At 36.1% G+C, this 27242-nt stretch overlaps 1 protein-coding gene across 5 annotated transcripts in view; it reads left to right on the top strand.

Annotated features, from left to right (window-relative positions):
- KDM4C (lysine demethylase 4C) overlaps positions 1–27242 on the top strand; it is a 280297-nt gene that overhangs the window by 241179 nt on the left and 11876 nt on the right. For all 5 annotated transcript variants that reach the window (XR_005931545.1, XM_030004370.2, XM_030004369.2 and 2 more), the window contains 2 exons: positions 8553–8738; positions 15560–15730. Coding sequence is in view for 4 of the 5 variants with exons in the window: in XM_030004370.2 (XP_029860230.1) it covers positions 8553–8738; positions 15560–15730 (357 nt within the window). In the remaining variant the exon portion in view is untranslated. The remainder of the gene's footprint in view (positions 1–8552; positions 8739–15559; positions 15731–27242) is intronic.

The raw sequence follows: 27242 nt of genomic DNA, 5'->3' as shown, positions 1-27242 counted from the left end.
CTTCCTGGAGAACAAAGAAAAGGAGATTCTTTCCAGCCTCGCATATTTATCGTCCTGGAATTTTGCCCTTCCAATACTAATATCAACCATTTCTTCTTGTTCATTTCAGGATGACTGAAAGATGCACTGAATACAGGCATGATACTTCTATAAAATTAAACTTTTTAAAGCTGTGTGTTTAATTGTTCATATGGTACAATGAAGAAGCTAAAAGGTGAATATTATGGGGGAAAAAAACCCAAAAGAAGACATGCAACATTTCAAAGCTACAGAGGAGGAAGCATTGGCAAAAAGATTTGTTTTGTCCTGTAATAAAAACATATTTGAAAAAAGTATGTATGAATACATAAGAACTAGATTTAAGCTAAAATCATGAGAGTCTCCTTACAAAGTGAAGGGTCACAGTTACATATTAATATTTCAGAAGGGAGGTAGATATGAAGTGGGCAAAAGAAGAGTTAGGATGACTAAATTCTCAGTGTCACCTGGTGTATATGAATCTGGAAGGAAGTGGGGGGGGTATTCTTGTGTTCAATGACTATGTGCTAGCAGTATATTCATTATATATGTAGTGATTCTTCTTTTTGAAGGAGATCTTGGTGATTGAATATTTTCCTTTTAGTATTTATTGATAATAAGACTTTGAGGAGATAGTAGAGATATGTGTATGTGGTATTTTTATCAGTAGATCTCTGGGGTAGGATTACAGACCTCTCAAGTGCTTTCTGGGTATCTCCAACAGCATAGAAAACTAATGGTACTGTTGTAGCTTGAAAATAGAGTAGGGACTTAACTGCAGTGTTTGGTGTTGAAATCTAATTACAAATATTGAGGACTTCAAGAATACTGAAAATAAATACATGGCAGTTTACTTCCCTAGATATGGCATAGTTGTAGGTATTGCGGTGGTGACTACCAGTGTGCAGGCAACAGTTGGAGCTCTAGCGAGGTCTTTTACTTCTTCCTTTTTGTCTCATGACACTCACCTTTTACAAGTTAAGGAGATTACATAGTGTATCACAGGAGCATAAAACTTTTCAGGCACTTTCTAAAATAAGAACTTCTTCACCAAGTGTTTTGTTTTCTATGATTGTTCTTCTTTCTTTTTTAACCTACAGTGTAAGGACTTTTTCATTACACTCACACAATCTGTGCTTCAGAAGAGCTAAGTTTTTTTTTTTAACTCTACACTGTGTGTCTTTCATTTGCTATGAATTAAAAAGCTATTGGTACCTTAGCAGTTTCACTGAAATAGTAGATGTATACTGCATTTATACATAATTTTGCAAGTCCTGATAATATTTTATCAGCTCTTAAAACTGTATATTAAACAATATGTATATTTGTTGCCATTTCAAGATCTTTTCATGTTTAATTCAAAATTAAACAACATGACTTGCAAGTTCACTCATTGAGAGTAGACCCCAAATTACATTATTTCAGAGTTATTAGAAAATAAGATTACTGTTTCTAATTGCTACTGATGCATAAGTGTTATGTTTACTTCTCTGCTGGAATGTATGACTAAGAGAATTTCACCTACATCTAGATAATGTCTGCCATCTTTAAATTGCCATAGCCCCATGCTATAGGCAGACTTACTGAGTAGTAGGAAATTACAAATAATTTTCTCTAAGCATTGTTTCCCCCCCTCCCTGAGGTACTGGTTGTTATGTTTGAAGTACCAGAGGGATGCAAAATAGTCTTTTGATACTTTATCTAACAACATTATTAGTTAATTTTATATAATAGTCTAAACATGTTGAACAAAGAAGTGGAATAGATGATCTAAGAAACTCTTTTTCTTCACATGTTCTGATTCTCAGGTCTGTTAGTTTCATAGCTGAAATATTCAGCTTGGTTTAGATTAATCAGGAATAAAAGGAAACAAACTGAAAAAAAGTAATGAGCTTGTTTCCATAGAAACATGCTAAGCTCTCTGCCAAAAGTAAGTGCTGACTTTGTATTCTGAAAGATGGTTGTGCAGACAACATGCGCTCACTGATCTGCAGATAATGTGTCAAACGTCTTCATATGCATCTTCTGATTGTGTTGTGCGTTGTTAACAAATCTTTGTGCTAGTACCTTTCTACCAACTTTTGCAGTATGACTAGACTGTAATCTTGTCTCACTTTTAATCCATGTTATGGCTTTGGACTGGAGAAAGAAAAGATTAGTTTCACTGTGCATTTTATACTATATGTCTCAAGTTATAACAGTTGATAAGCTGGTGAAGCTCCTTCTGTCAATATTCTCTGTGAAATCGTTGCTCTGTTAAAATCTATGGGTATTTTACTGTTGGTCACAGTAGGATCAACATTTCATATCTAGAGTATGATCATACACAACAGCAATATTGCTTGTCTGGTATTATCAATTCTGATGGAAAGCAGATTCATTACAAAATGCAGAGGTGCTAAAGCAGATCTTACAGAAGAAAAAAAAATTACTCAAGATTTTTCATTAATTTCCTAAACTTTATAATGGTGTCTCTGTCTTAGTGTTTATTTCTGGTGATACCTAGAAGGCCAAAAATGCCAAATATATAAAAGAGGATGAGACTATACAATTCAGTTACTGACTAGTAGTTAATAACCATCTGCAGCGGTAGAAGAAGAACTCTTATGGGTTGATTTTTAGTAGTATTGGAAATATAATAATTTTTGGAGGCTCTCTTGAAATAGCTTCTTTTTGTAGAATTTAATGCCTTACTATAGTGAGCTTTTTCACATAAGTCATTCTTCTTGCCAAGGCATGGAAATACTTTTGGGAGAAATAAATACTCCCAAATTGTTTCCTAAAATCCAGCCTCGGCTTTCTGCTGCAACCTCAGGTTGTGCTTATTTTCATAAATCTTTGCATGAGAAAGCAGTGTTACTGTGTTTAATTCATGATCCTGTTAAGGACTGGAATTTTGTTTTGTAAATATTACTCCTTTTCAGGGAAGTAATATCAAATTCTTTATATAAGGATGCATAAAAATTATTATGAAAGCTATCAGTGGGCTTTCTTCTGAAAAACACTGGCATCCAGTTTCCTCAGACTCGTTCTTTAAAATCCATTCTGTTTATATATTTGCAATCTATTAATATTAAAGAGCTATTCCACGATTAGAAAATCCATTTGCATCAGACTATTTTTCATTTTGGGGGCAAAAAGAGGTCATTTGACCATCTAGAAAATTGCAGTACATTTTTTTGTCCTATATTCTTAATCTCCAGTTATATAAACAATTTTATTTATTCTCCAATTCATTTTGCATCTGAATCTCTGATTAAGATTGAACCTCAGCTACTTCCCCCATTGTCTCTGCTTTGCACTAATATCTAGCAAGCATTAAGTCAAAATGACATTCTTTCTAGCTATCTAGGTTGTTGAATTTGCTTTAGCTGGTAGGAACAGCTGTAGTTTCAGGCTACTGCAACACTGTCAGTTGGGCATTGAATTAGCATGATTGTATTTCAGTAAATGTGTTCATAGTACGTCAAGCTTGTTAATTTCACAAGAAGCAAGCTTACATACCTAACTACAAGGTTCGTCCAGACAGAGAGCTGTTTAGATTCTATCCTCTGCAGGAGTGGTTAAAGATTGGTTCCATTCTGTACAATTCCTTCATTTTACAAACTTCTGAAAGTCAGACTTCAGAGAGGGGTGGAAGGGAGAGTGAAATCTCAGTCTTCACAACCGGTGATTCCCTCTCATCTCATAATTTTGATGTGCTTTTCCTTTGGTCACTTTCAGTGATTTTTAGTTAGAAGCTAGGGAGGGAAAGAATTGCCAGTATGGGTCAGACACAGCACAGTTCAATTTACTACTTACATTTAATACACAGCTTGGTATGTAGCTCAGCTAAGGTTCCTAAAGTCTATGCAAAGCAGATAGTTTGCTCTGCTTTTATTCTGTGTATGTTGATTTTATTAATCAAATACAGTAGATTAACTGTTTGACTTATGTTTTCACAGATGAAGGAGCTTTTTCTCATATCTCTGAATGGGGCCATGCTGCCTGATACAGTTATGCAACCTGTGAATTTGCTTGTACACTTGACTTTTTTTTGTGCATATGTGTACTTTTCAAAATTCATGCCTAAGTTTGAGACTCATTGTAAAGCTGAGGTACATCTACATCATCCCTTTCAGTGTTGTACTTGTACAAAGGACACAGCATCTTACAAATAATAGGAGATATTTCATTATTTGTCAACCTTGATTCTTTTCATGCTTTCTGAAAGAAGACTGATTTTCAGAATATTTCTGGTATTCCATAAGCACAGGGAGATATAGGATTATTTTTTTCCTGCATGTACAGTAACTTTTTTTCCCCCTGTTCATATCCCTGTTCTTAATATTTTTGATACCCGAAGAGTGTAAGAGTGTAGCACAAAAGATTAATGTGTGTTTGGAGTTAACTGATGTAACAACTACCTTCTGTATTTGGCAGTGACATGGTTTCATCTCATGGTTAAAACCCAGGAAGTATTTTCACTTTCTTCATGTGACTTGAAGTCTTCATCCACATAATTACATATGGCCAAGCAGTATTCCTTTTATATAAGAGTAAATCTGAAGTAATTTCACTTTTCATCAGTATTACAGTAATTTTACACCAGCATGATGGAAATAAGAATATAGTCAATAGTAATTCAACAGCTTTTTTTAAAAAATTTTTTTATATACTTTCAAGTTGCAACTCTGAAAAGTACTGTGAAGAATAAATTTTCTTAAAATATGTCAGTTTGTCTAATACCTTCTTGTTAGAACATATTAGAGGAGGGATGAAGTTTTGCTCTAATTTCTGTGGATTTGGCCATCCCACTTACTGTGCTACATTTTCAGTTTTCCTGACTGCACTTTTAGCTTCCCTTCCAGCATCTCTCACTGTCCTCATGTTGCTTTTATTTTTCTCAGCTTTTCCACTTCTGAAAGGTGATAAGCCTTAAAATAGAACAATTGTACATATGTATAGTTGGAAGTGCATCTTTTGGGTAAGCATTATTCATGTAATGCAGTGTGTCAGATTTCTGCATCTCCCAAGTTTCTTACCTTAGTAAGATGCCAAAGAAACTTACAGCCATGTTGTAATGTTTGCATATTTGCTGCCTTGCACAAGTGCAGCCAATAATTTAAAGGGATCAGCATTTCCTGCATAACGTACTTCCCTCAGTTACTGCTAGTTTATCTGCACTTTACTTTTTTATCCCTTTTCTCCATTCTCTACATTTTGTTTGAACTGCATTTTTGGAGTGTTTAGTCAGAACACACAGCTGTTTATTTTGTTTGTTTTTTTGTTTTTATACTCATACGTGTTCTGTACTTCAGTCTTCTTTCGTTAAGCTGACCGGTGAATTTGTGTGTATCTCTGTGTGAAAAAGCATTCAAAAGGAGCTGTGTATTTGCATAAACTCAGTGTCTAGACATTACACATAATAGATTTTCATTGTATTTTCTTTCTGGAATTTTACTTGGTTCTGAATATGTATATATAAAAAAATCCTTAAGCTCCCTCAAGAAACAGTCACTTCACTTATCTGCAAATGGCTTCATGCACGAGAATACAAATGCACAATGAGATATCAGCTTATCAGTGAAGTCTCTGGAACATTTGTTTTGATGGTGAAATCATCTTTACCTCTTACTAGTCTTTCAGACCCGATGCTGCTACAGCAGACTGAGCTGAGTTCTGTCCTTTTAGTGAATGATAGGTCAAATTTTTAATTAAGTTCCACATGCCAGATGCTGCTCTTGTTTCTGCTTGTGCAAAGCCATGCAGGCTGTTGGCTTTCAGAGGGTGGATATGAAGGCAGAACTTGAAGAGAATTTCACATTCAGAATGATGTGTGAACTAGAACCCTGCATGACCAATGAGCTAGCACTTACTTCAGTCACAAACTGAATGCCAGAAGCCATTGAAACTATGGAATTATATAACAGAATTTCTGCAGATTTTCTTCAGAATATGGAAATTAATAAACAATAGAACAAAATTCTCTGGTAACCTGGGAAGAAGAATTTGATGTGAGTTAATTTGAAATACTTTGAATTATTAACCATATAGTAAAAATAAATCAAAATTATTCTTACTCGTGTTCCCAGCATAGGCAGACAAGAGGGCATTTAACAAAATCAGTGACTAGCAAATTTAGAACAAATGAACGTAACCACTATTCCAGCAGTATGTTTTCAAATGACTGAATTCACTGTTTTGTGTCATTAAATAAAATGTCTGTATCTTAGAATAGCTGAGATAGTTTTGTGATCATCAATAACATTTGCATTTTTGTTAGCCATGATGAGAGTTATCAGAGGATAGTTCCCATATGTGATATAACACAGTTGTCTGTAGATGTTACTAAGGTAATTATTCTATCTAGCATGTTTGTTAATGTTTTTTGGTGGCAAGATACTGGTTGTCTTGTACTTTGTCTTTTTTAGTATAGTGGAGCTTATTTCCCAGACTTAGTTAACCTAGCTCGTGTCCCTTCATTTGTTTCATATGGGCCACTTATGTCACTTACAAAATAGTGACAATACTTTGACGTGGTCTCCATTTTGGCAAAAGGGAAAAAAATGGTATGTCTTGACACTGGTAAGGCTGTTGACATGATGTTTTAATATATGAAGTGGGGAAATACAGGCTACTCAATCACCATTATATTAAATACACAACCAATGAAAACCAGACTAGAAAAAATGAAAAGGGGCTTAGGAACAGCCTTCAGCTGTGGAATTATGCAAAGGCTTGAGATAAAGAAAAAATTTCTAACTTTGAGGAGATTTATCCACTGTAACAGGTTATCTGAGGATGTTGTAGAAACTGTTTCATGGACACGTTAGATTAGCCATGTTCCAAAGACAGTCTAAGTATATATTTAGTCCAGCTTCAAAGTAGGGGGCTAGGTTAAATATTTGGAATTCCTGTCTAGCCCTACACTTCTGTGGGTCTATTCTTTTTATTTTTGAGTCTTGCTGTTACTTTTTGCAGAAATATGCATAGGTTTTTTGATTTACCTTTTTTAGGAGGATCAGGTTAATTTTCAGAGCAGTGTATGGAATTTGAAATTAAACTTTTAAATAGCTGTCTATCTATCAGTTTTCTTACTATAGCACCAGAACAGATCATCTTCACATTAATGTAAAAAAGGCAAAAATTATATCTATTAATTATCATATTACTAAGTTATCTTGTAATTCATAAAAGCTGGTTCTTTTGCGATGCATATTGCAAGGTATCAGATGTAATCAGTGAAGCACAAATAACTTTTCAGTCCTTAAGATACTTGTAGAAGTCAATGGAGTTGGGGTTGTTGCATTAAAGGGTAAAGAAGTTTGGCAGAAAATAAACCCCCTTGCATTCCAGCTTGTCCACAGGTATCAGAGAGGCTGGGGGCAGCTAGGCTTAGATTCTGAGTGATGCCCAATTCAGTGCTATAAGTCTGGTTGTGTTCAGTGTATTGAACTATCACGATTTCGGATGCACTAATAGTGCACTGTACTTTCAATTTAGTCACATTCAATGAACTATTATGGCCAGACTTAAGGAGTTTGGTTACGTTTAATGAACTATCACGGCTAGATTTTAATGAATAACAGTTTACTAAAGCAACAGGAGTACAGTTTCTTTTGGATTGCCAGTGATAAATACGCTGTCTGCAAAGCACGTGCAAATAATAACTGTCGACCACAAGCGCACTAAATTATGGAAAAACTCTCCAGAGATTTCTAAGTTTCCAGGGGAAGCACTCGGTATAACTGAAGGTTCAAATCTTACCCAATAGGCATCCCTATGGAGGGCAAGAAAGATTCAGCCTATCAACTGATCCCAGAAGTCAGCATGTCTTCCCGCCTTGTCTACGATGGTATCTTCCCTAGCATTCCTCCTCTCTTAAGCCTTTTTATATTTTCTTATTTTTAGGTGGAGCTTGAGTGACTCTAGTCATACATACCTTTATTATGATTGGTGTAAAATCTCCTTGCTTTACTTTTAAAGGTATACACTAGAAAAAATTCAGAGTGCATGCTCAGTGAGGGGTGGTTGCACCTTGGAGGCGGGGCTTTTGGGATGGAGGTGTGTTTCAGTATTATAATGAGAATGAGCAAAGTTCACCCAGAGAACATGATTTAGCACGTCACTATTCCAGAATTGGGCACTTATGATATAAATCAGAAGTAAGACAATAGCGTTGACAGAACCCCCATATTTCACCTCCTTGCTTCAGTGGATTCAATGCAGGGACCTTCCATTCTTGTTCCAGTAGTTCCAGTTCCCCATCCCTGCAGTAATATCATAGAGCCTGGCCATAGTGTCTCTACTCTGCTCCACCCTCTATGTTGTTTCTGAGAGTCAGCATACCAAGCTCCCCTGGTGTTGCTAACATCTAAGGTTGCAGGTTGTGTTGCTTAGGGGATTCTTATGGAACAGATTTTGTGTATATTCACTGCATTCCACCCTGGACATTTACGTTTTCTTAAGAGGGGCACGTATCAATAAGTCACCTCCAGCAGTCATTCCACAGGGGTGGTATGGTAAATATTCTGTTTATTTTGCTTCTACAGAAATGTATCTTCTGCAGACAGAGAATTAAGAAAGTGTCTGGTGCCTGCATTCAGTGTTCATATGGACGCTGCCCAGCATCCTTCCATGTTACCTGTGCCCATGCTGCAGGAGTGCGTATGGAACCTGATGACTGGCCATATGTTGTCTACATCACATGTTTCAGGCACAAGATCAACCAAAATATGGTAAGGAATTTGTTTCCTTATTTGTTAAAAAATGGAATTGCAGAATTAAAGTATGTTTCCAGAGAAAATGGAAGAAAGGATCCACACTGTGTATTGTAATGGCTCCATTTGTGATATTTCCATACATAGCAAACTACATCTTGAAGGTTTTTCCTTATGCCATTACCTGGGAGAAGTGATACTTAATATGCCTAACACATTTTTGCATTAGAGTCATTGCTGAATGTATTGTTTTGACAGCCAGAACAAATCTTTGAATTCTCTGTTTTGTTAACCTGGAGTGTATTACGAATACCTAGCTCACAGTATCTTGCAAATACTCACTGTGAGATAAAGGATATGGTGTAGATGTAAGTTCTTTGTTCTGCAGCCAAACAGTGTCTTGCAAATATCCAATTATAATTATTCCGTCATCTGGCAAAGTAACACTGGTGTGTCATGAAAATTCATGTTATTACTGTGCCTTTTTATTTCTAGTCTGTGCTGGGAGGAACCTTTAATTTTAGATGAGACACTTGAATATTTAGTTTAATGTCTTTTATTTGAATGAATTGTTACTATCTCAGTTAAGAGAGAACCCTTGCTATTTATCTTGGGCTTTTAAAACCGTGTTTTGTTTCCTAGCAAACTAGAGGACTTAACATAGTCTTATTAAGGAAATACCTTAAGTTAGTCAAGTTGAGAATTCACAATTTGCAAACTTTCTATCTCCTTTATATATTAGAAGTGAAAAAAACCCCAGACCAGGTAATGCCTGTATAATATATGTCTGTCTTTCAAGAAGTTGTGAGTGAAACCTTGGTCTTAATGACAAGTCTACTGAAGAGTAAGATTTTCTTTCGAGTGTAGTAAAATGTAATGCCTCCCAACTAGAGTAATCAGTCCTGAGTGTTGAATCTGCTGGTGGTTCTTAAAAGGGGAAACAAATTGTGTGTCCCTGTTTAAAACTTCCTTGGAACTGTTAAGTCTTTTAACGACTTTTGTTTTCCAAAATGAATTAACATGTGAAACCAGTACACATCATGTGATTTTAGTTTCTTCAAATATTTTTCAAGAAAATGAGTTTGTTTTGAAAAACAAAGAAACAAACTTAAACCTCTATCTGTACAGGCAACTTAAGATACTTTTCTTGGCTTTCTTGGAAAATATTATCATTAGTTGAAAATTACTGGGTTAAAATCATGGCCAGTAAAAATAGGGCTGTTCTTCCCAAATATTTTCCAGTATTTGTTTGGGACAAGTCTTTATACTCTAGGTAGTGAGATTTGCATCAGTAGCTGGGAAATCCTTCTCTGATCAAATAGGACTTTCTGCATACTTTCTTTTATTCCCTCTTCATGTGTATATTGCAGCCACTTCCTCAGCTCCTTAATTTTTCCACCTTCCTCTAATATATCTGTCTCTGATGCTGGAGTCACCTTATGCTGTTAAACAATGCATGTGATTTTCTTCACCTTATTCTCTTCTATGATACTAAATGGTAAATGTGCTGAAGTTTCAGATTATTTCTTCTAAGTTTATAGAGCACTTAATGTAGCAGTGTTTCTGTCCTAAACAGACTTTTTTTCTGGCATTTGTGTTCATGTTGGTTATTAATAGAAATACCTACAAAATACTAATGAAAACCAGGTAGGTTGTTTAAGCAGAATTTATATTTTCAATCTAATATAAAACATTGCAGACTTCAGCACTCAACTTCCTTAGGGTACACTTTCTCTGGAAAAGGAAAAAAGTTATTAAATAGCTATTATTTTGAATGGTAAGAAACAAAACACATGCTCATCTGAAAAAAACACAATAGTAATAGAGTGACATGGAAACCCATAAAATCCATTTTTTCTTAGTGATTTTCTTGACCTATATTAGGTAGTGTCAAAGGGAAAAAAACCCACCAGCTACAGAGAAACAGGATTTTGTGTGGCTACTATTTAAAAGGTGGTGTGAAGGATGTTCAAAGTACTTTGGAATGAGACTATCACATCCTTTCCTGAAACTCAGCAACAACCTTTTTGAAAAAATCCTGTCTTATTAACTTATTTCCTGTGGCTCAAATTAAAATCAGATTTGCAGAAGACAAAGAAAAATTATACCTTTGTGTTTTTCATTGGGCCAAAACTTGGAAAGATCACATATTTTGTTAAAGAATCTTTTTTCTGTGAAATTCTTAACTTCTGAGACAAAGGAAATTGCCATATGTTTGTATATACTTGGTTTTATACTCTGTCTTTTGGATAATTAATCTAATCACATCTTTAAGCCTTTGGAAGTTTTTTCACCATTGGTTTTCTTGTTACACTTTTCTTAGCTATTAGCTATTCCTTCATGCAGAAATTACATTGCTCTTCACCATTAGGCATAGCGATGTATCTTAATTCTAATGAACTTCTTTTGTTTGTCTGTTGTTTTAACTTCTTTGCTTGAAAGCAGAACAGGGGAATCATTCAGACTGAAATATACTCACTTTGGAAATTTTTACAGGAATGAAACAGATTGTCTTGTCAGCAAGAAAAAGAATTTCTTCTGGTATTTAGCAGTTGAAAACATTGTACATAAAGCAAGGACACTATTGGTTCTCATTTCAAGGAAGCAAAATAAAAAAATGTTTTTTCACTCATATAGGCTCTAGATATTGTGCCTAAATGCTCAGTGAGTAACTGTGATTGCTACTTTCTTCAAATTTTAAAAAAATACCAAAAAAACCCCTACCTATGTACAGATAAATGTGTATTATTACTGGTATTAGTGTATCTCTTCACCTCAGGCAAGGGCTTATTGCAATGATGAAGTGGAGTATGTATCCAAATTATTTATGGCTTTGATCTCAAGCAAATTGTGTCCAAATTATTCATCAATATACTTTCACAAGTTTTTTTTGCTGGGGATCAGATTCTGTATTGTCTCCAGGATTTTTTCCTGGAGTACTATTTTAATGTCAACCATGGAAAACACTGGCAGGTCTTCTGATGAAAAATCATCAAAAAGACAGTAAAAAGGCAAAGCGTAATCCTTGCATCTGTATAGTGCTGCCAAATGAAGTAAATATACAAATACTAAGAACTGGAGTTTTAAATGTTGATATGACTTTTAAAAAATCTGGTCTTTGGAGGTCCATGGAGTCAAAACTAATCATGCCTCATATTTGCTGAAGGTACAGCTTTGGAAATAACACAAAAATTTGCTAGCAGAAAAGTTGTTTTATACAGAATGGTTTTGGTTATTCCTGTTGCAGCCTATATTATTTTGTTATGTAAATTGGAGTGTCAATATGGAAGGAAGGCTCTGCGATTTACTACTTACAGAAAGTAGGTCATGTTTTTTTTCATTTTTCCTCTTTGACCGTGCTTGTCTCTGGGCATGAAACATATCCCTCACACTTTTTTGTCATCAAATTGCAAGAACACTTGGAAGTACAGTTGAGAATAGGTGCTGCAGATGGATTTGTTTTGATTAAAAGAACTCTTTCATACACAATGAAATGAGAAAAAGAAGTTGTATGCAACTATACTAACAGGAAAAACAACCCCAAAGGATCCATACAAAGTTAGCAAAGACAGCACGGAGGGTCAGACAAAGCTAGCTGGAGGCAAACATATGCTCACAGGTGATGTTTCATTTGGAAAGCGTGGTCAGAAGACGCCATCTAGGCAGCCCCAGTTACATGCATTTTGAAAGACTGTCTTTAGAAGGGGCAAAGATAGGAGTTGCAAAAACCCACTGGATAGGAGCTGCAAAAACCTACTGTTGCTGCTTTTTGAGCTATTTCAAATTATCTTCTGCTATTATTGGCCAGTTCTTGCCTCTGTAGCACACAGGGAACAAAGGGATGCTGTCAAATGGAAGCTGCAGATCCTTTGTTGAATACCTGAGTAATGCAATGTCATTGTTTGCCACTGTCTGCTAACTACTGTCAGCTCCTTAACATTTCAGAGAGACTAAGGCATGCCTTTAGGAAGGACATACTATTCAAAAATCATGAGCTGGCTTATTTTTGAAATGTCATGCATCATTTCTATGCCTAAATTTAAGTTCCAAGGAGTAAGTTTAAAATGATGAAATGAGAGTTATGTTCCTATATCAAAAAAGCCTCAGAATTTTGAAGATCCCCCATTAAAAACTGTGGTCAGAGAAAGTTTCTAGATATTTAGATATACATCAGATGCCTATTTCCTGATAGTTATTATGATTTCATATACATACCGTTTATATATTTTATTTAACAAGATTTTTGTGTCCTGCCATACAGAAAATGAAGGAGAAAGTAATTTTTTCTCTTATCTTTTTGAAGTTTGCACACAGAATGGGAGGTTAACTTTTTCTTCTTTGTATCTGGTTGTTTTCTGTATTTCTGCCACTATCTTAGTTCATCCTTGGCTTAGGTACTGTTGAAGAAAATCATGCTTTTTAAACCACAGCTTTCTCAATAATCTGGTAACAACCACAGCTGTTTCTTTAATCTGATAGACTCCCTTACATAACAAATGTCCTTTCTGATCAAAAATGACATTCTTAACATCCATAAATTCTTAAGATTTTCTGACAGGAAATGTTTTCTGCGACATGCAATCAATTACAGTGTATGCTTGTCAATATTTTTTCTGAGAAATAAATCAAGAATCCTACCAAGATAAAATACTAAAAATGATCTTCTCCTTGAGCTAGGATGCATTTCTTTTTTTTATTATTTGTTCAAATGAGCAATGACATTTCTTTGAAAATTTTATCATTAAATAAGCCTGTATTGTGTCTTAAAATATACTTTGCCTTCCTTCTTCTCTGAAGAGTTCCATCTTCAGGCTTTAAAAATATTTAAACCTTTTAATAGAGCTGTTTCTCCTTGGGCTTCTGTAATATCAACCTTTTTCTATTATCTCACATAAGTAAATCAACTAATACTCTCCAGTTTACTTTTGATCCCCTGCCCCCCCAAATAACTGAATAGACTAAAGTCAAGAATTGGAAGGAAAATTAACACTTCTGTTTACATACGTTTCACGATTGGATAAAAGGTGCTAACTGACATATTACCACTCCTGTGATTATACCAGTAAATTGTTATTTATGTAGTTAATTCTGCTACTTAGTCTAACTACAGACAGGTAAAATGAGGAAGAAACAATTTTGTTACACACCTAAATGGTTAAATAATTTGTGAGTATGCTTGGAACATTATTTCCAGGTAAACTCGAAAATGCTTTAGACACGTCATTGGGTTTTACTATCTGAGGTGACCTCAACTAAATCCTCCAAATGCGTATGTCAGGCAGAGCTCTGACACACAGAGATTTAGTTCACTGTCTCCAGAAATGGTACAGAATATCTGTACTTGGTTTGCCCTTTAGTTTGCGGGAGCAGAGAGGTTTAAAAATTCTAAATCCCAGATATTGGTCCAAGAAAGAGGCATGATAGTGACTACAGTCTCTGCAAAAACAGAAGTGTTCAAGTTTAGGGTGGGCTTTTCCTCTTCCCCAAAAGCATTAGCATTACTATTAATGCTTGGAATCTAACAAAAAGAACTGATGCTGTCCTTGGTTCTCCCTTTGATATTAGTGCTAAGAATTCTATAGCTGTAGCATTTTCCAGATTTTCACAGACACTTTTGAAATTTATTATATCGATTGAAGAATTCACTGTCTTTGAAGGTTTGAAAAGCAGTGCTAGGAAATTGAGTAATTACTTTAACATACGTAATAAAGGATTTTCATGCTGTTTATATAAACTTTTCTAATAAAAAATATTTTATGCTTAGTATACATCTGTGTAGTTGCCCCTTGTAGTAGCATCTTCCATTATAACAAAAGTTCAACTGTTCAGATATAGCCAAAGACACAATAACTCATTTTTGCATAAGGAAATGGACCTTTGTGAGGTAATGAATAGGCAGTCAGGATCATAAGAAAGAAATGCCTTCCTTGTCTTATTAAGATGAGAAGCTCTTGATTTTATTTTTCCTGGTGAGGAAGGTTGCTTTTTAAGTGGAAGGTTCATGGGGATAAATTAGTTGGGAGCTGAGATGTAACAGCTGTCTGTATCATGTGAGCTTCTGAGCATTTGCTCACTTACAAGGTTCCATGCTTCTTTTTATTTATAGAATCCATCACGCAGTTATTGATGTAGAATTTTTGCATAGTTTAACAACCCTGCTACTCTTCTGATTGACGTAACTAGCTCTGTGGAATTAAAAGTGAGAAACGAAAAAAAATTATTGTTACTGATTTACTACATAAATAACTGATGAAGAGTGGTCAATGTTGTCTAAAGTTTTAAAGCAAAAGTGCTGCACAGTAGGGGTTAAGAAGTTACTTGTATATACTGCTGTAGACAGCTCGGACAAGAACTGGATATGCATGTAGTTACTGTGTCCCATTCAGCAAAATATTAAGCAATTATGTAGATTCATACTGAAATACAGTACTTAAAAATCCCATTGTTTAAAGCAATGCAAGACCACAGTCTGGGTTCATCACATCTTACCTCTTCAAGCAAATTCTACAAATTATTCTACAAATAAAATTTACAAATATTGCTAATTGTGTAAATGTTATTGATCTAATGCAGAATAGTTAGAAGGCAACAGTTGCAAAAATATTTTTGAGTGCTGTAATTTATTATTGTTCAGATGCCATTTCTTTTCTCATAAAATGCAAAAACTTTGTATGTAAAACAAATTTGTGTGATCATGATTGGAAGGAATGATTTTGCAGTTGAAGTTTTTATATTGAGTGGTGAACTGTTATCAATTCTGTTTTGACAGTGACAAATTTCTGATGAGTAAGCTGGTATTTTTAAATGACTTTTTCTTTTAAATTCTTCCTTTTTTCAAGAGAGCTAAAGCACATAAGAAGGCCATTACGGTTGGGCAGACAGTCATCACAAAACACAGAAATACAAGATACTATAGTTGCAGGGTCATAAGAGTGACATCTCAACTTTTCTATGAACTCATGTTTGATGATGGCTCTTTCAGTCTGGATACTTTTCCTGAAGACATTGTAGTAAGTACTTTCTCAGATACCTGTCCTTTCTGGTTTGTTTTTTTGTTTTGTTTTGTTTTGTTTGGGGGTTTTTGGTTTTTTGGTTTTGGTTTGTTTGTTGTGGGTTTTTTTTTTTTTTAAATTAGAGAGTTGGAACCTCTTGAACTACTTCTTTTGACCCTGAGGAGATAACATCTTAATATTCAGTTTGTGTTTGTTACTTTTGCTGCTGAGAATGATTATTTTCTAATGGGTTTCCAAACCTTCGTTGTTCTAATTAGTCTTTGCCATTTGACCAAATGAATCAAAAGTAATCTTAGAAAATTTTTAATTAAGAAATATGTATTTAATAAAGGATATGAGAGAGGGAATTCCATATATCCTTCTGTGTCTCTCAGAGATAACTTGTAAAAATTCCTTGCAGAACAGAAAAATCCTGCTGTACTGGGAAGAATAGCTCTCAAGTATCTGTTCTAACAACTTGTTTACACCTTCTGATATTTAGTTTGTGAGATTACATTATTAATGATAAATATCATCAGGGAGTAGAATGTGTAGTTTATTGCATTTCCAAAAAGCAATTGATATTTTGGTTTCCATTATGCACTTACATAAACTACGGTGTTTCTCAGAACTGTTAAGGACCATGTTGTGCACTTAGCACATATGAACAAAATTTGCAGACAGCTGGTGAAAGATTCTGTTTCCCTCCACATTTGCGATGAATACATTGGATATTAACCTTCGTTGTGTTCATCAGGTGCTGCTTGATGTCTTTGTCATGATATGACTCTAATCCTTGTTTACCTTCATGCTCTGAGTCTTTTTTGTGCTGAACTGATATTTTTGGTGTACCTCCTGCTAATAATCTCTAACAGTTAGAGCCTTTAGTAAACACTGGTATGCAAAAGTGCTGTTTGTTGCAAGACCAGTTTTCACTTAGCCCTGTGTCCTGTTCTGTATGTAGAGGGGGAGAGTCTGGCATGTGCAGCAGTGCAAAAGAATACACACTGTGCAGCTCAAGGGGCACAACCCCTAGAAGTACTCCATATTCTTCTCCTGTGAAAATCTGAGCTGTTCTGTTTTCTGCAGGCCTAATGTTTTCCTGGAAGTAGCATTAGCTGACAGATACATCAGTGGAAATTATACTGTTGTTCTTAGATGCTTCTTATTTATTGAAAAGTCTGATGCCTTTTGAAAATACGGTATTTGAAAGGGTACATTTCAGAGCAGTGTATGGGGATTGAGCTGTTTACCTCCCACTGGTCTGAATAGCAGACAGTCAGCAAATCCCTCTTACATGTCTTTGAAAATTTATCCTTTAATTCGAAACGCTCCAAAAGGCTCCATTAATGATCAAAGACATTCTGATTTAGGATGATCAAGATATTAAGCAAATGTGGCTGTATTGTTATTAGAAACCCCTCTTTTATGTATGCCTGCATCAAGGATCTGGTAAGGCAGAGATGAGAAACTGCTTGCCACCCTAGTGGGGTAGTCTGATCTGGAGCTAAGAATAAATGTAATCAGGTCTGGATATGCCTCAGTGCTTCTCAGATAGTGGATGAACAACATATAATTGTTTGATGGAAACACCAAACGAATTTCACATTCCTTAGAGAAATCTTGTTGTGTTTTCATTAGATAATATACCTGCAGCAGTTACTGGAAGGGAAAAAAAAATGTTTTTTCTTCTGCCTGGACTAAAACTTGCTAATCCATGCAATGTGCATATCAGGTGTTAGTGCCGCTGGGAGGACTTATTCATCAAATCTGGTGTGAAAGCAATATTGCTGCCTATTGAAGAACTTATTTTTCTAATCTGTTTTCACTTTTCAACTAGCTCACAAAGATAGCAGGAGCTTTCTGCTTTTCCAGTATATGCTGAATCCACTACATAATTTCAGCTCAGCTCACAATAGACCACAGTTCCAATGTTCAGACACAGTGATTTATTTTTAAGGAGGAAAATAGGAGCAGGGAAATTTCAGTCTCAAAGTTTCATGAAACTCTATTTGCCTGTAAGTATTTAGTAACTACCAAAGCAAGGTATACATTGTTCTTTTATCATATGTATTTCTCTTGGTTTGTGTTACCATTTGCTAAATGTTTCAGTTCGGGTTTTTTTAAGTGTTAGATATAGGCATAGCTATATAGATTTTTATTTCAAGCTATTGGGTACTATACCTGATTTCTATCTTGTCAGAATTTCTTAGAATAATCACTCCTCAATTACAATGTTTAAACCCATTAGAGAGCTTCCTGATGTGCTAACCAGCCAGCTTTCCCTCAACCCAGCAGCTGTAAGAGGGTGCAAAGAAGTATATGGGTACAATTTTTTTCTGGGAGAAACAGCAGGACAACTTCCTCTGTAAGTCATGGAAAGACTGCAGTGAGGGGGAGAGTACGTGATACCTTAAAGGAGGTGAGGTGACAGCTTTAGCAGTTAGTTTAACAATGCATGTACACAAGTGGGGTGTGCATATGCTGCAGTCCTGCTTAACTGCTACCATCAGACAGCATGTGTGTGTGCCACTTGTCACTGCTTGAAGAATTAATGCTCTGTAACTTGTCACACAGCCCCTAGCTCAACACCAGGAGGAGTACTGTCCTGCCCAACAGGCCAGATGTCAGTTTACAGATTATGCATTAGGAAATGTCTCAGGTTTTTGGCCTGCTCATTTAGGGAGGGTGTCCCACAGTTCCTTTTTTTTTTTTTTTTTTTCTTCTCTGTTAGTACCTGATGGACATCTCCCCACTGGCATATCTTGGCAGTTTGCTAGAAATGAATATTCGGGGTATTTAGCTAGGAGTATTATTTGTTTCTTTGTATATTGTGGCTGTCAATAATGCCTTAACAGCAAGTATAATTAAAATATATATACATACATATGCAATCTGAAATTAGACTAAGGATGAAGTTGTTCCTGCATTACCTTATTAAAATCCCAGCTAAACAGGGAGTCCTTGCAGTATACTTGGTTGTGGGCAGAAGGGTCCCACCAAATTGTATTGATTGCAAGGAAGAAAGGAAGAAAAAAAAAAAAAAAAAGTTGCAGGGTCAAGCATGCTTTGAGTCTGTGGGGAGGTCTGGTTACAGGAGAGCTGAGCACACCTCTCCTGAAATGGTGGACATCCGTCCAGGCCACCAGCCCCAGTAAGTGCCCTGGTCCACAACCCAAAATGGACTTTACTTACTAAAATCTATAAACTGAATACCATCCTAAATGGTATTGTAGCTTATGGAAATCTGCTGTAAATGTTCCTTAGAATCAAGAGCATCTTAAGAGTTAAGGAGGTGAGATGTGTTTGGAAGGAGACTTGGATGCTATATTCAGGAGTTCATGAGTTTGTTTTGCAGAACCACATTATGGTAATTTTCTGAGGTCCTGATAAAATCCAAAAAGCATACTCTTAATAAAGTATGTATTAGTTCAGGTTAAGACATTCAGACTGCAGCTGTCAAAAGCAGGAACAAGAAATTATTTTTGCATGTGTCAAGTTGGTCCATCCAATATCTTGCTTGATTTTTTTTTGTCTACCGCTGGTTTTTGAAGTGGATGCCACCTTACCGGAAAAAAATTCAAGCATGAAAAAAAACCACCAAGCAGTGGATTTTTTAACTTACCAACAGTGATACCTGGAATCCTTAACAGAATTATGCTGATAGTTATGCAAGTACCTTCTTTCAGCAGTGGTCCAAAGAAAGCCTTCAGTGTGAAGAGAACAGAAGAGATTAAGCTCTATCTTTCTGTGTCTATCAATACTATCAATACTTTAAATTCACCACTGGCGGAGGAGTGAGGAACAGGGCTATTGAGAACTCCAACAGCCAAAGTACTTCACTGAAATTATCATGAAGGCTACAACTTCTTACAGTGTGCACCTAAATTTCACAAAGTCCAAAATTATTAACCACTGCTTTCTTTTTAATAAAATGGAGCACATTTTAGTTGCCAGTATTTCAAGAAAAACCTGCCAGCAATGTAATTTGAGAAGCTATTAAAAAAAAAAAAGCCTTTTCTCAGCCAGGGACCTTCTTTGCAATCCTCTGCCTCTGTCCCAGCCCACAAATGCTCACTTTACACCTGCAAAATTATGAAATGAAAGCTCCGACATCTCATGACCCACACTCTAATCTATACACATACTGTGTGCGTAGGCTTGCCAATTATCCTATCTTTCTTGATGATTGTGGACTCGCTGAGATTCTCAATGATACTTCCTGACCTAGATATCTGAGAGGGGTTCGAAGCTGCACAGGCATTTATAATCTTAGAAGTTGCTCAAGACGAGGTGAACCAATTGGGGTAAAGTACAAGCGAAGGGGTCAGGCTGAATACAGATTGTCCCAAGGATAGTAGCATTAGACTAATGAGAGACAGAACAGATTTACTTCATCTTCCTTTGAGATGTAGAACAAATCAGATTTAGTTGGACGGTTCTTCAAAAATTATTTCCTCCACAGGCTAGCTAAAGGGAACATTAGTTTAAAAACATAATGTGCCATTATGTAGGTGGGACTTTTTGCATGTGTGGGTTAGAAAAGGTAGCTCACTTTTGCAGACCATGAGTGTCGGTGCTCAAGATGTAGCTTCAAGAACAAAGTCTTACTTCTTTACAAGAACTTCTCTCTAATGACTTTGTCTGTGACTACTGACTTTCACTGGTACAATAAATATGTGTCTGCATATGTCTATGTGGACACTCAATCAGCTTCTCAATTTCTGTATATGTTAATACTTTTGCTACTGCTTTTGCAAAACCATACTGCTTGAACAATGGTCATTTGGAAATACTGGGCTAGCATGTAAATCTTGACAGTCCATTAATGTCCACCTGCATATAAAAAACAGAAGATTCGATTCTAGCCCTAGTAATTTCCGAAGGATGCTGTGGTTTTTTGGAAATCTGTCCTACAAACCAGATGTATGTAACTTTTCCTCCATCAACCTTGTCTGGCATTATAAATGACTAAACTCCTGACTAGTTTCCAGCATTTTTTCCAGTGTTTTCTATTCTATATGCCTTTCTCTCTTTATCTCTTCTGACAACTGTTTTCTGCTTGTCTACCTGTTCAAATCAAAACTTTAAATAGTAGTGCTTACCTGCCTCCTTGTATCTGTGAAAGATCCATTAGACTTCTGGCAGACAATAATAGCTTATTGTTCAGTTTTATTATACTGGCATGTAAATCTGTAAAGAATGGCTCAGGAAATTAGAACTGTTGAATTTATACTCTTTCTGGGCAATCTATAGATACTTTGGGCGCACTTCAGTATCACCACCACCAGTGATTTCTGAGAATGAAATAGAAAAGTGAGGAACGCACTTCTGAACGTAACAGGAGGATAGATCATATTTGGTGTAAACTTAGTCAAAAAGTCCTCAGAACTAGTTGTGTGATGTAGGAAAAGAGACCTAATGAATTATAATAGGTTTAGCAACCTTTTTTTTATTTCTTAACTGAGACAACATTGACTCTGTGGTCTGAATAATGTGCTACTCATGTTGGGCTGGCACAATTTTTTTTTCAGCATTATAAAATTACCTGCTGTGTAGTTGAACTTACTACTCAGCAATTTGTATGGTGTGGCCATTGACAGACAATTCTGAAAAATTCTGGAAAGCAAGTTTGAGAGCTGCATGACATGGCTCTGAGGAGAAAACTTGGGTTTCTTTTCCTGGTTAGATTGGTAAAAATTTTGTAGGATTTTGCATTCCAGTTCTGTGAAATACTCCAAGAAGTTAAATATGTACATATGTTTTGAAGAATTTACTTCAAGTTCATGTGAGCTGAGAAATTAATTTTAACACATTTTTATAACTGTGAACTTTTGCACTGGATTTGCAAGGGCTGATACACAGAATGCTATTCTTTGCACATGTGAATCATTGTTTGCATCTTCTGAATACTAAACAAATGAATTCCTGTTTTTAAAACTGTGGTCTTATTATGTTAAAATCAAACTTTTTCTAAAGCAAAGACTTAAGTTCTAAGGCTTCAGACTGGTGGCTTTTATTCCGTCGTTTAACTCTTGAAGCTGCAAAACATCAAAAGATGGAATAGTCTGATTCTAATCTGAAACTTGTTGTACAGTACTATAACCATATTTATTTAAGTCAGTTACTTTCACTTTACTTTATTATGGAGAACAGAAGTGATTTTTCTGTGGCTCCTGCTTTTTCTTTGTTTCCTGTTACAATAGAAAGACAGGGAACTTAACAGTTACACATAAAAAAATGAATATAGGGTAGATTAAAGGCAAATTAAAGCTTTAAATATAAGTATTATCTTTACACTGTTTCCTGCGTATAATGTCCTTTCTACTTTATAGTGGAATGCTTTATGGAACCTTATCAATAATTATTTTAGATTAGTTGAAGGTAATGCCCCCACAGCTCAGCAGGAGAAACAACATGGAAGATATACCATTACTTTGCGGTAATAAGATGGCTGACTTTGAGTTGAAGCAGGTGAGAGACAGAAATATATTACAATGCTGCTTGTGTTTGCAAAGTGAGTGTGCATCCACGTCTGGGACTACAACTAGTACAGCCATGATGAGCACGTGGAGCACAGTGAAATGCCTGGAATCGCACAGGAACCATTGAGATGAGGTGGGACTGCTGGGGGTGGGGGAGGAGCATTATTTCCCCTCCCACCTTTTTTCTGAGGTAACCCAGGAATTGTAGGGTTTGGGGATCTGGTAATTTACCCTATTTGTTGTGTGTTTCAGAAGTAGATTATTTCTAGACTTGCCATGTGTGTTCGGGGGCCCAGGGGTGGGGAGGGTGGAGAAGGAACATTTTACTTTGTGTGTGTTATGACCTGAGGCAGGGGCAGGCACAGAAGATGAGCTGCTTTTTGTACTTCTCTGACTGCAATTGATTTACTGGGAACTTTAAACCTTTAGGCCTTCACCAATATATAGATGGGCAGGGTACAAGGTCATACTGTAGGACTCAGTCTCATCTAACTTTAGCATAAGCATAAGCAAGGGTTCTCTGCTGCACCAAAGGAGCCTTGTACTTCAGTCAGGCACAGCGAATCAGACATCCCAGTATCCTTACCAACTTCACCTTCCTACCGCTGACATTGAGTTTTGTCCCATAAGAGTATATTGTACCCCAAATTAAGGCTTCCTCAGTGTCCTCTGTGCTGCACCTTATCGTGGTGCCCGGGGCATCCTAAACCACATTCTGCAATGTGGGTTTGAATTGTGGCCTTCTGGGCAATTCTGCATCTGTCAGTTAGCATTGCATGTATTTGTGTTATTAATACTTTGCTGAAAGGCAATATAATGGCTGAAATAGGAACTTTCTAAGCTGAATGGAAAGTAAGAAATTTTTAGATGTATTCAGGAATGCATCATCCAATTTTTCTTCCAGTTTCCCTTTCGTGAAAGCATATATTCACTTCATAAGAGAAGATTCAGTAATATTTTAAGGACAACATATACATAAATTCAAAATATTTTTATACTATGCATTCTGTGATCCAAGGCTAAATTTGTTGAATTACAGTAACCATTCTGCTAATCTGGTGATTTCACTGAATTTATACCAATTCAAAACCAGAATTTTACTCCTGGGAATCAGGCCTGCTCTTTCAAATGATAATGCACTGTGTAAATTGCTGTTCCTGTTTAGATAAAATTCTGACTGTGGCAAATTAGCTACCACTCTCCTTTTCATTCAGATTGTCTCAGAACATATGAAACCTAATTTTGTGATTCTAAAAATTTACGTTAACTACTGTATACTATCAGGTCCCAAAAGAAAAACAAGTTTGACAGTCTGTTGAGGTCAGAGGTTGTTCACAATTTGTTTCTCCACTTCCACTTTAATGGTGGTGGTAGATATATTCACTGTTTGCAGCCGCGGTATGTTATTTGCCAGTATGACAAGCTTTTCTAAATTGGAGGTGTTCGTTGTAATCACATTAGTCCTGCTCCTTATGAAACAATCACTGGTGAGCATGATTGTGGAAGCTTAATCACTAGCACTCGCATTGAAAGTTAATGTTAGCTGAAGTAACATAGGCAGAGGAGACAACTTGCATTAAGTGCCTTTGCAGAATGGCCTTGGGGACATTGAAGCTCCATCCTCAGGACTGTTCAGGGGTACCTTTCCTACTCTGCCGTGGGAACCTTTTTCTCTCCTGCGTCTGTGCAGCAAGAGCTAACTTCCTGACAGAGCGGTCACCCTGTGCTTAGTTCTATGCTCCTTCCCTATCAAACCAACTTCATCTGGTTTCTGTCAGTACAGAGCACTATCCCATGGTAGGTACCCTAGTAACAATGAAGTAGGATAGTATATTTAACTCAGGTCCTAATTTAAGGGGAAAATTTAGAAACAACTGCTGCAGTTCAACTACAGTCAGCGAGAGGGCCATTTCCGTGCAAAAGCCCAATAATCAAACCTGGATTTTTCCTACTTTTTCATTAATTTTAGGGACTAGAAACCCACTTGAAGTCTTATCAGTGAAAATCAGATGTAGTTACTGTGTTTTGTCTGTGTTGTGAGAGGTAACTGTTAATTTTATGATTAATACCACAATGCTCGTTTGCTATAAGTTGAAATGAATGTGCTATGAATTGATTTTGCTGTGAAATGAATTTCAGTTTCTCCAAAATAAGAGGATAGAGGTGTTGGATATTCAGTTTTGGAGACCATGCATGAGTTTTAAGTTATTTTTCAGAAACCATGGAATTTCTAGGATAAAAGCCCAAATGAGCTAATCTTATGGTTTGCTCCATGGAAACCGTGGTTAGATAGACTAATACTAAGGTCTGAGCCATTCTTATAGATTTAAGCAATGCAGCGGATGACAGAAAATGGACAGTTTCTATTTCACAGTTTGATTTTAACAATTTGTATAAATCTATGAACAAACACAAGATGAGTGATAGTAAAAAAATATGTAGATATGCAGGCTAGGAAGGCCAGGTTTATTGCAATTACAGAGTCTGATTTGGCTCTAGTTTGTCTTTTTGGTATCTGTTTCTCTTTGATCTTTGAAACCTCAGGGCTAGATTATCAGCTTTCAGTCTGCAGGAGGAGGATTACAATATTGTGCCATGGCCTCTGTGCATCAGGGATGGAACAATACAGAAAGGATGTGTTCACCAGGCACGGTTGCAAGGCTGAAGCCAGGCTGCTCCTTACCTCTGCCTCCTTTGCCATTCCTTTGGCAAGTTGCGTGACAACAGCATAGTGGGTCTGATACAGAAAGCCGCAGCAGCAGAATGAAATGGATTCTTACACAGTCTTCCTGCAAGACTGCTTTTGATTGATTGGAATATGTCTTCCTAGAGGGTTTTAATGTCATATGGTACAGAAAAAATGAGCAACTTTTCAGCTAAACTGATTGTTACAAATATTAGTTTTGAGCTAACTTTTAAACTGTCTTTAAACTCATAGCATCCCAGGAATAATAATGCCAGTCAGGCTCTGTGTATATTTATACTATTCCTTTACCATTAAGTAAAATAATTTATACAATTTCCATGTGTTTCATTCAGTCCCTGCGTTACAGAGCCATACAGCAAAAACAGGATTAGAAGTATGTGCTAACTCACAAAACCTGTTGCAAGAGCCACACTAAACCACTTTACCCCTGTATTGTTTGTGTCAATTATACCATCAATGGTATTTGACAAGAATTTGAATAAACAATGAGACATTTTGTGCTTTGTTTTGGAAACAAAGCAAATCAGCAAGTAAAACCCAGGAGTGTCAAGGAGATGCAGAAATTTTTGCTAAGTGACATTTGAGAAAAATGCGGTAATTTGAATACAATTTAAACAAACAAAAATATTTTATTTTGAATACAGTCTAAACCATAGTGATTTGAAAAATAACAGAGCTCAGCGCTGTGTCTGCCAGTTAAACAGATAAACAATTCTATTACTGTTGAGGAAAATAAATGGGAGTTTCTGAGGTTGTTCAGGGGAAAGGGGCTACTCAGTTAGACACTCTCCTTAACAAAGAGGTGCCAGCCTGATTATGTTTGCTGTCTTGGTTAATGCTTGATGACAGTTTCATGATCCATGTTGTGGATTTTGTAGAGACACCTTCATGGGAAATGGGTAGAAGAATGTTATGGATGTGGTAGATTTGAAAATTATTTAACAAGTTCCAGAAGAATGAAATGGTTCAGAAAAGGAAGAGGCTACTCTGCATGTCTAACAAATTACTTTAAATGATGCCAGCTTATGAATGTAAACCTCAGGTATGTAAAACAGTGCAGCTATAAGGAAAAAATTTATGCTTATTCAGATGGTTAGTGGTGTATAAGAGTAAACATCAAGAATGAACCACTTGCAGACAATATTTCCACTTAATACGGTATAACATAGGTTGATTTTTCTTCAATATCTTTCCAAGGTTTTGGCCTTATTTTTTTATACATGGCAAAAGAAATCTCACTGTATTGTTATATATATATATATATATATATATATGTGTTTGAATGTTTTAAGGCTATGTTCAGGGAAAACTGGTCTTCAGTAATATTCATTAGCATTAAAAGAGGGTCTTCAAACTGTTATTTTTGGATTGCAAATGACTTTTACACCACAGTGTTTCATTCTCCTCTTCCCTATTAAGCCCACTGTAGGAGCACAGCTGTGAGAACTGAGTTTAGTAATCTTCCACAGAAAATATTCTGATCTGATCAAGATGGAGATTGATTTTCTTTGTCCTAATAGGAAAAGTTCCACAGAATGCTCATGTAAAAGTATGAAGGGAAGGCAAAAGCAGCTTTTAAACAAGACATACTAGTCTAGGTTATCAACTGCAGGATCAAATTGGGGACCTTCATCATCACAACTCTTCTATCCTCTCTTGACTCAGGGTAGGATCACATCATCAAACAATTCACAAGAGCCAGGTGATCTGACGAAGTTGTCCCCTGATTTGAATAGACAAGTATTGACATTTTTCCATTTGAATATGATTGTTTTCTAGCAACAATTTTAAATATTTGACTACTCTTGGATTTATACCTCTTCTAAAAGATGCCATATGGGCCACATTTTCCTCTTTTCAAACAAATTCTTGAGATACAATGACCAATATTATTGCTATGATACTAAATACAATATTAACCTTTATGACAATTACTTTAAGTTAAAGGAGTTAATTGATCCCTTCTTCACCAATCACGTTCCACATTCACCAAAGACTGAAGCAGATTTGGAAGGATATGATTCCATTTAAGCTCCTCAAAGAACAAACATTGAGCTATAAGCTGACTGTTGAAAGGCAGAACATTGTACAAACCAATGAAAAACTTTCCCTGCTGCTAGATTCAGGAGCAATGAAGTGGTGGGGGTTTTGTGTCTTCAGAATTTTCGGAAATGTGTGTGAGAGCTTTTTGCTTTTCAGGTATTGAACCTGAAAAAAAATGTTGTTAAAGTGTTGTTAAATAATGCATTGCAGTCTCTAGGTCTTTTTTGTTCAACTGCTGCCTTCCTCACTTGGGAAAAAATCCTCAAACTGAAAACTTTTTGTGTTTCATTAAATA

Source organism: Aquila chrysaetos, chromosome Z (genome assembly GCF_900496995.4).
Source record: "Aquila chrysaetos chrysaetos chromosome Z, bAquChr1.4, whole genome shotgun sequence".
NCBI classification, from domain to species: Eukaryota; Metazoa; Chordata; class Aves; order Accipitriformes; family Accipitridae; genus Aquila; species Aquila chrysaetos.
This window is presented reverse-complemented; position numbering and strand designations above follow the sequence as displayed.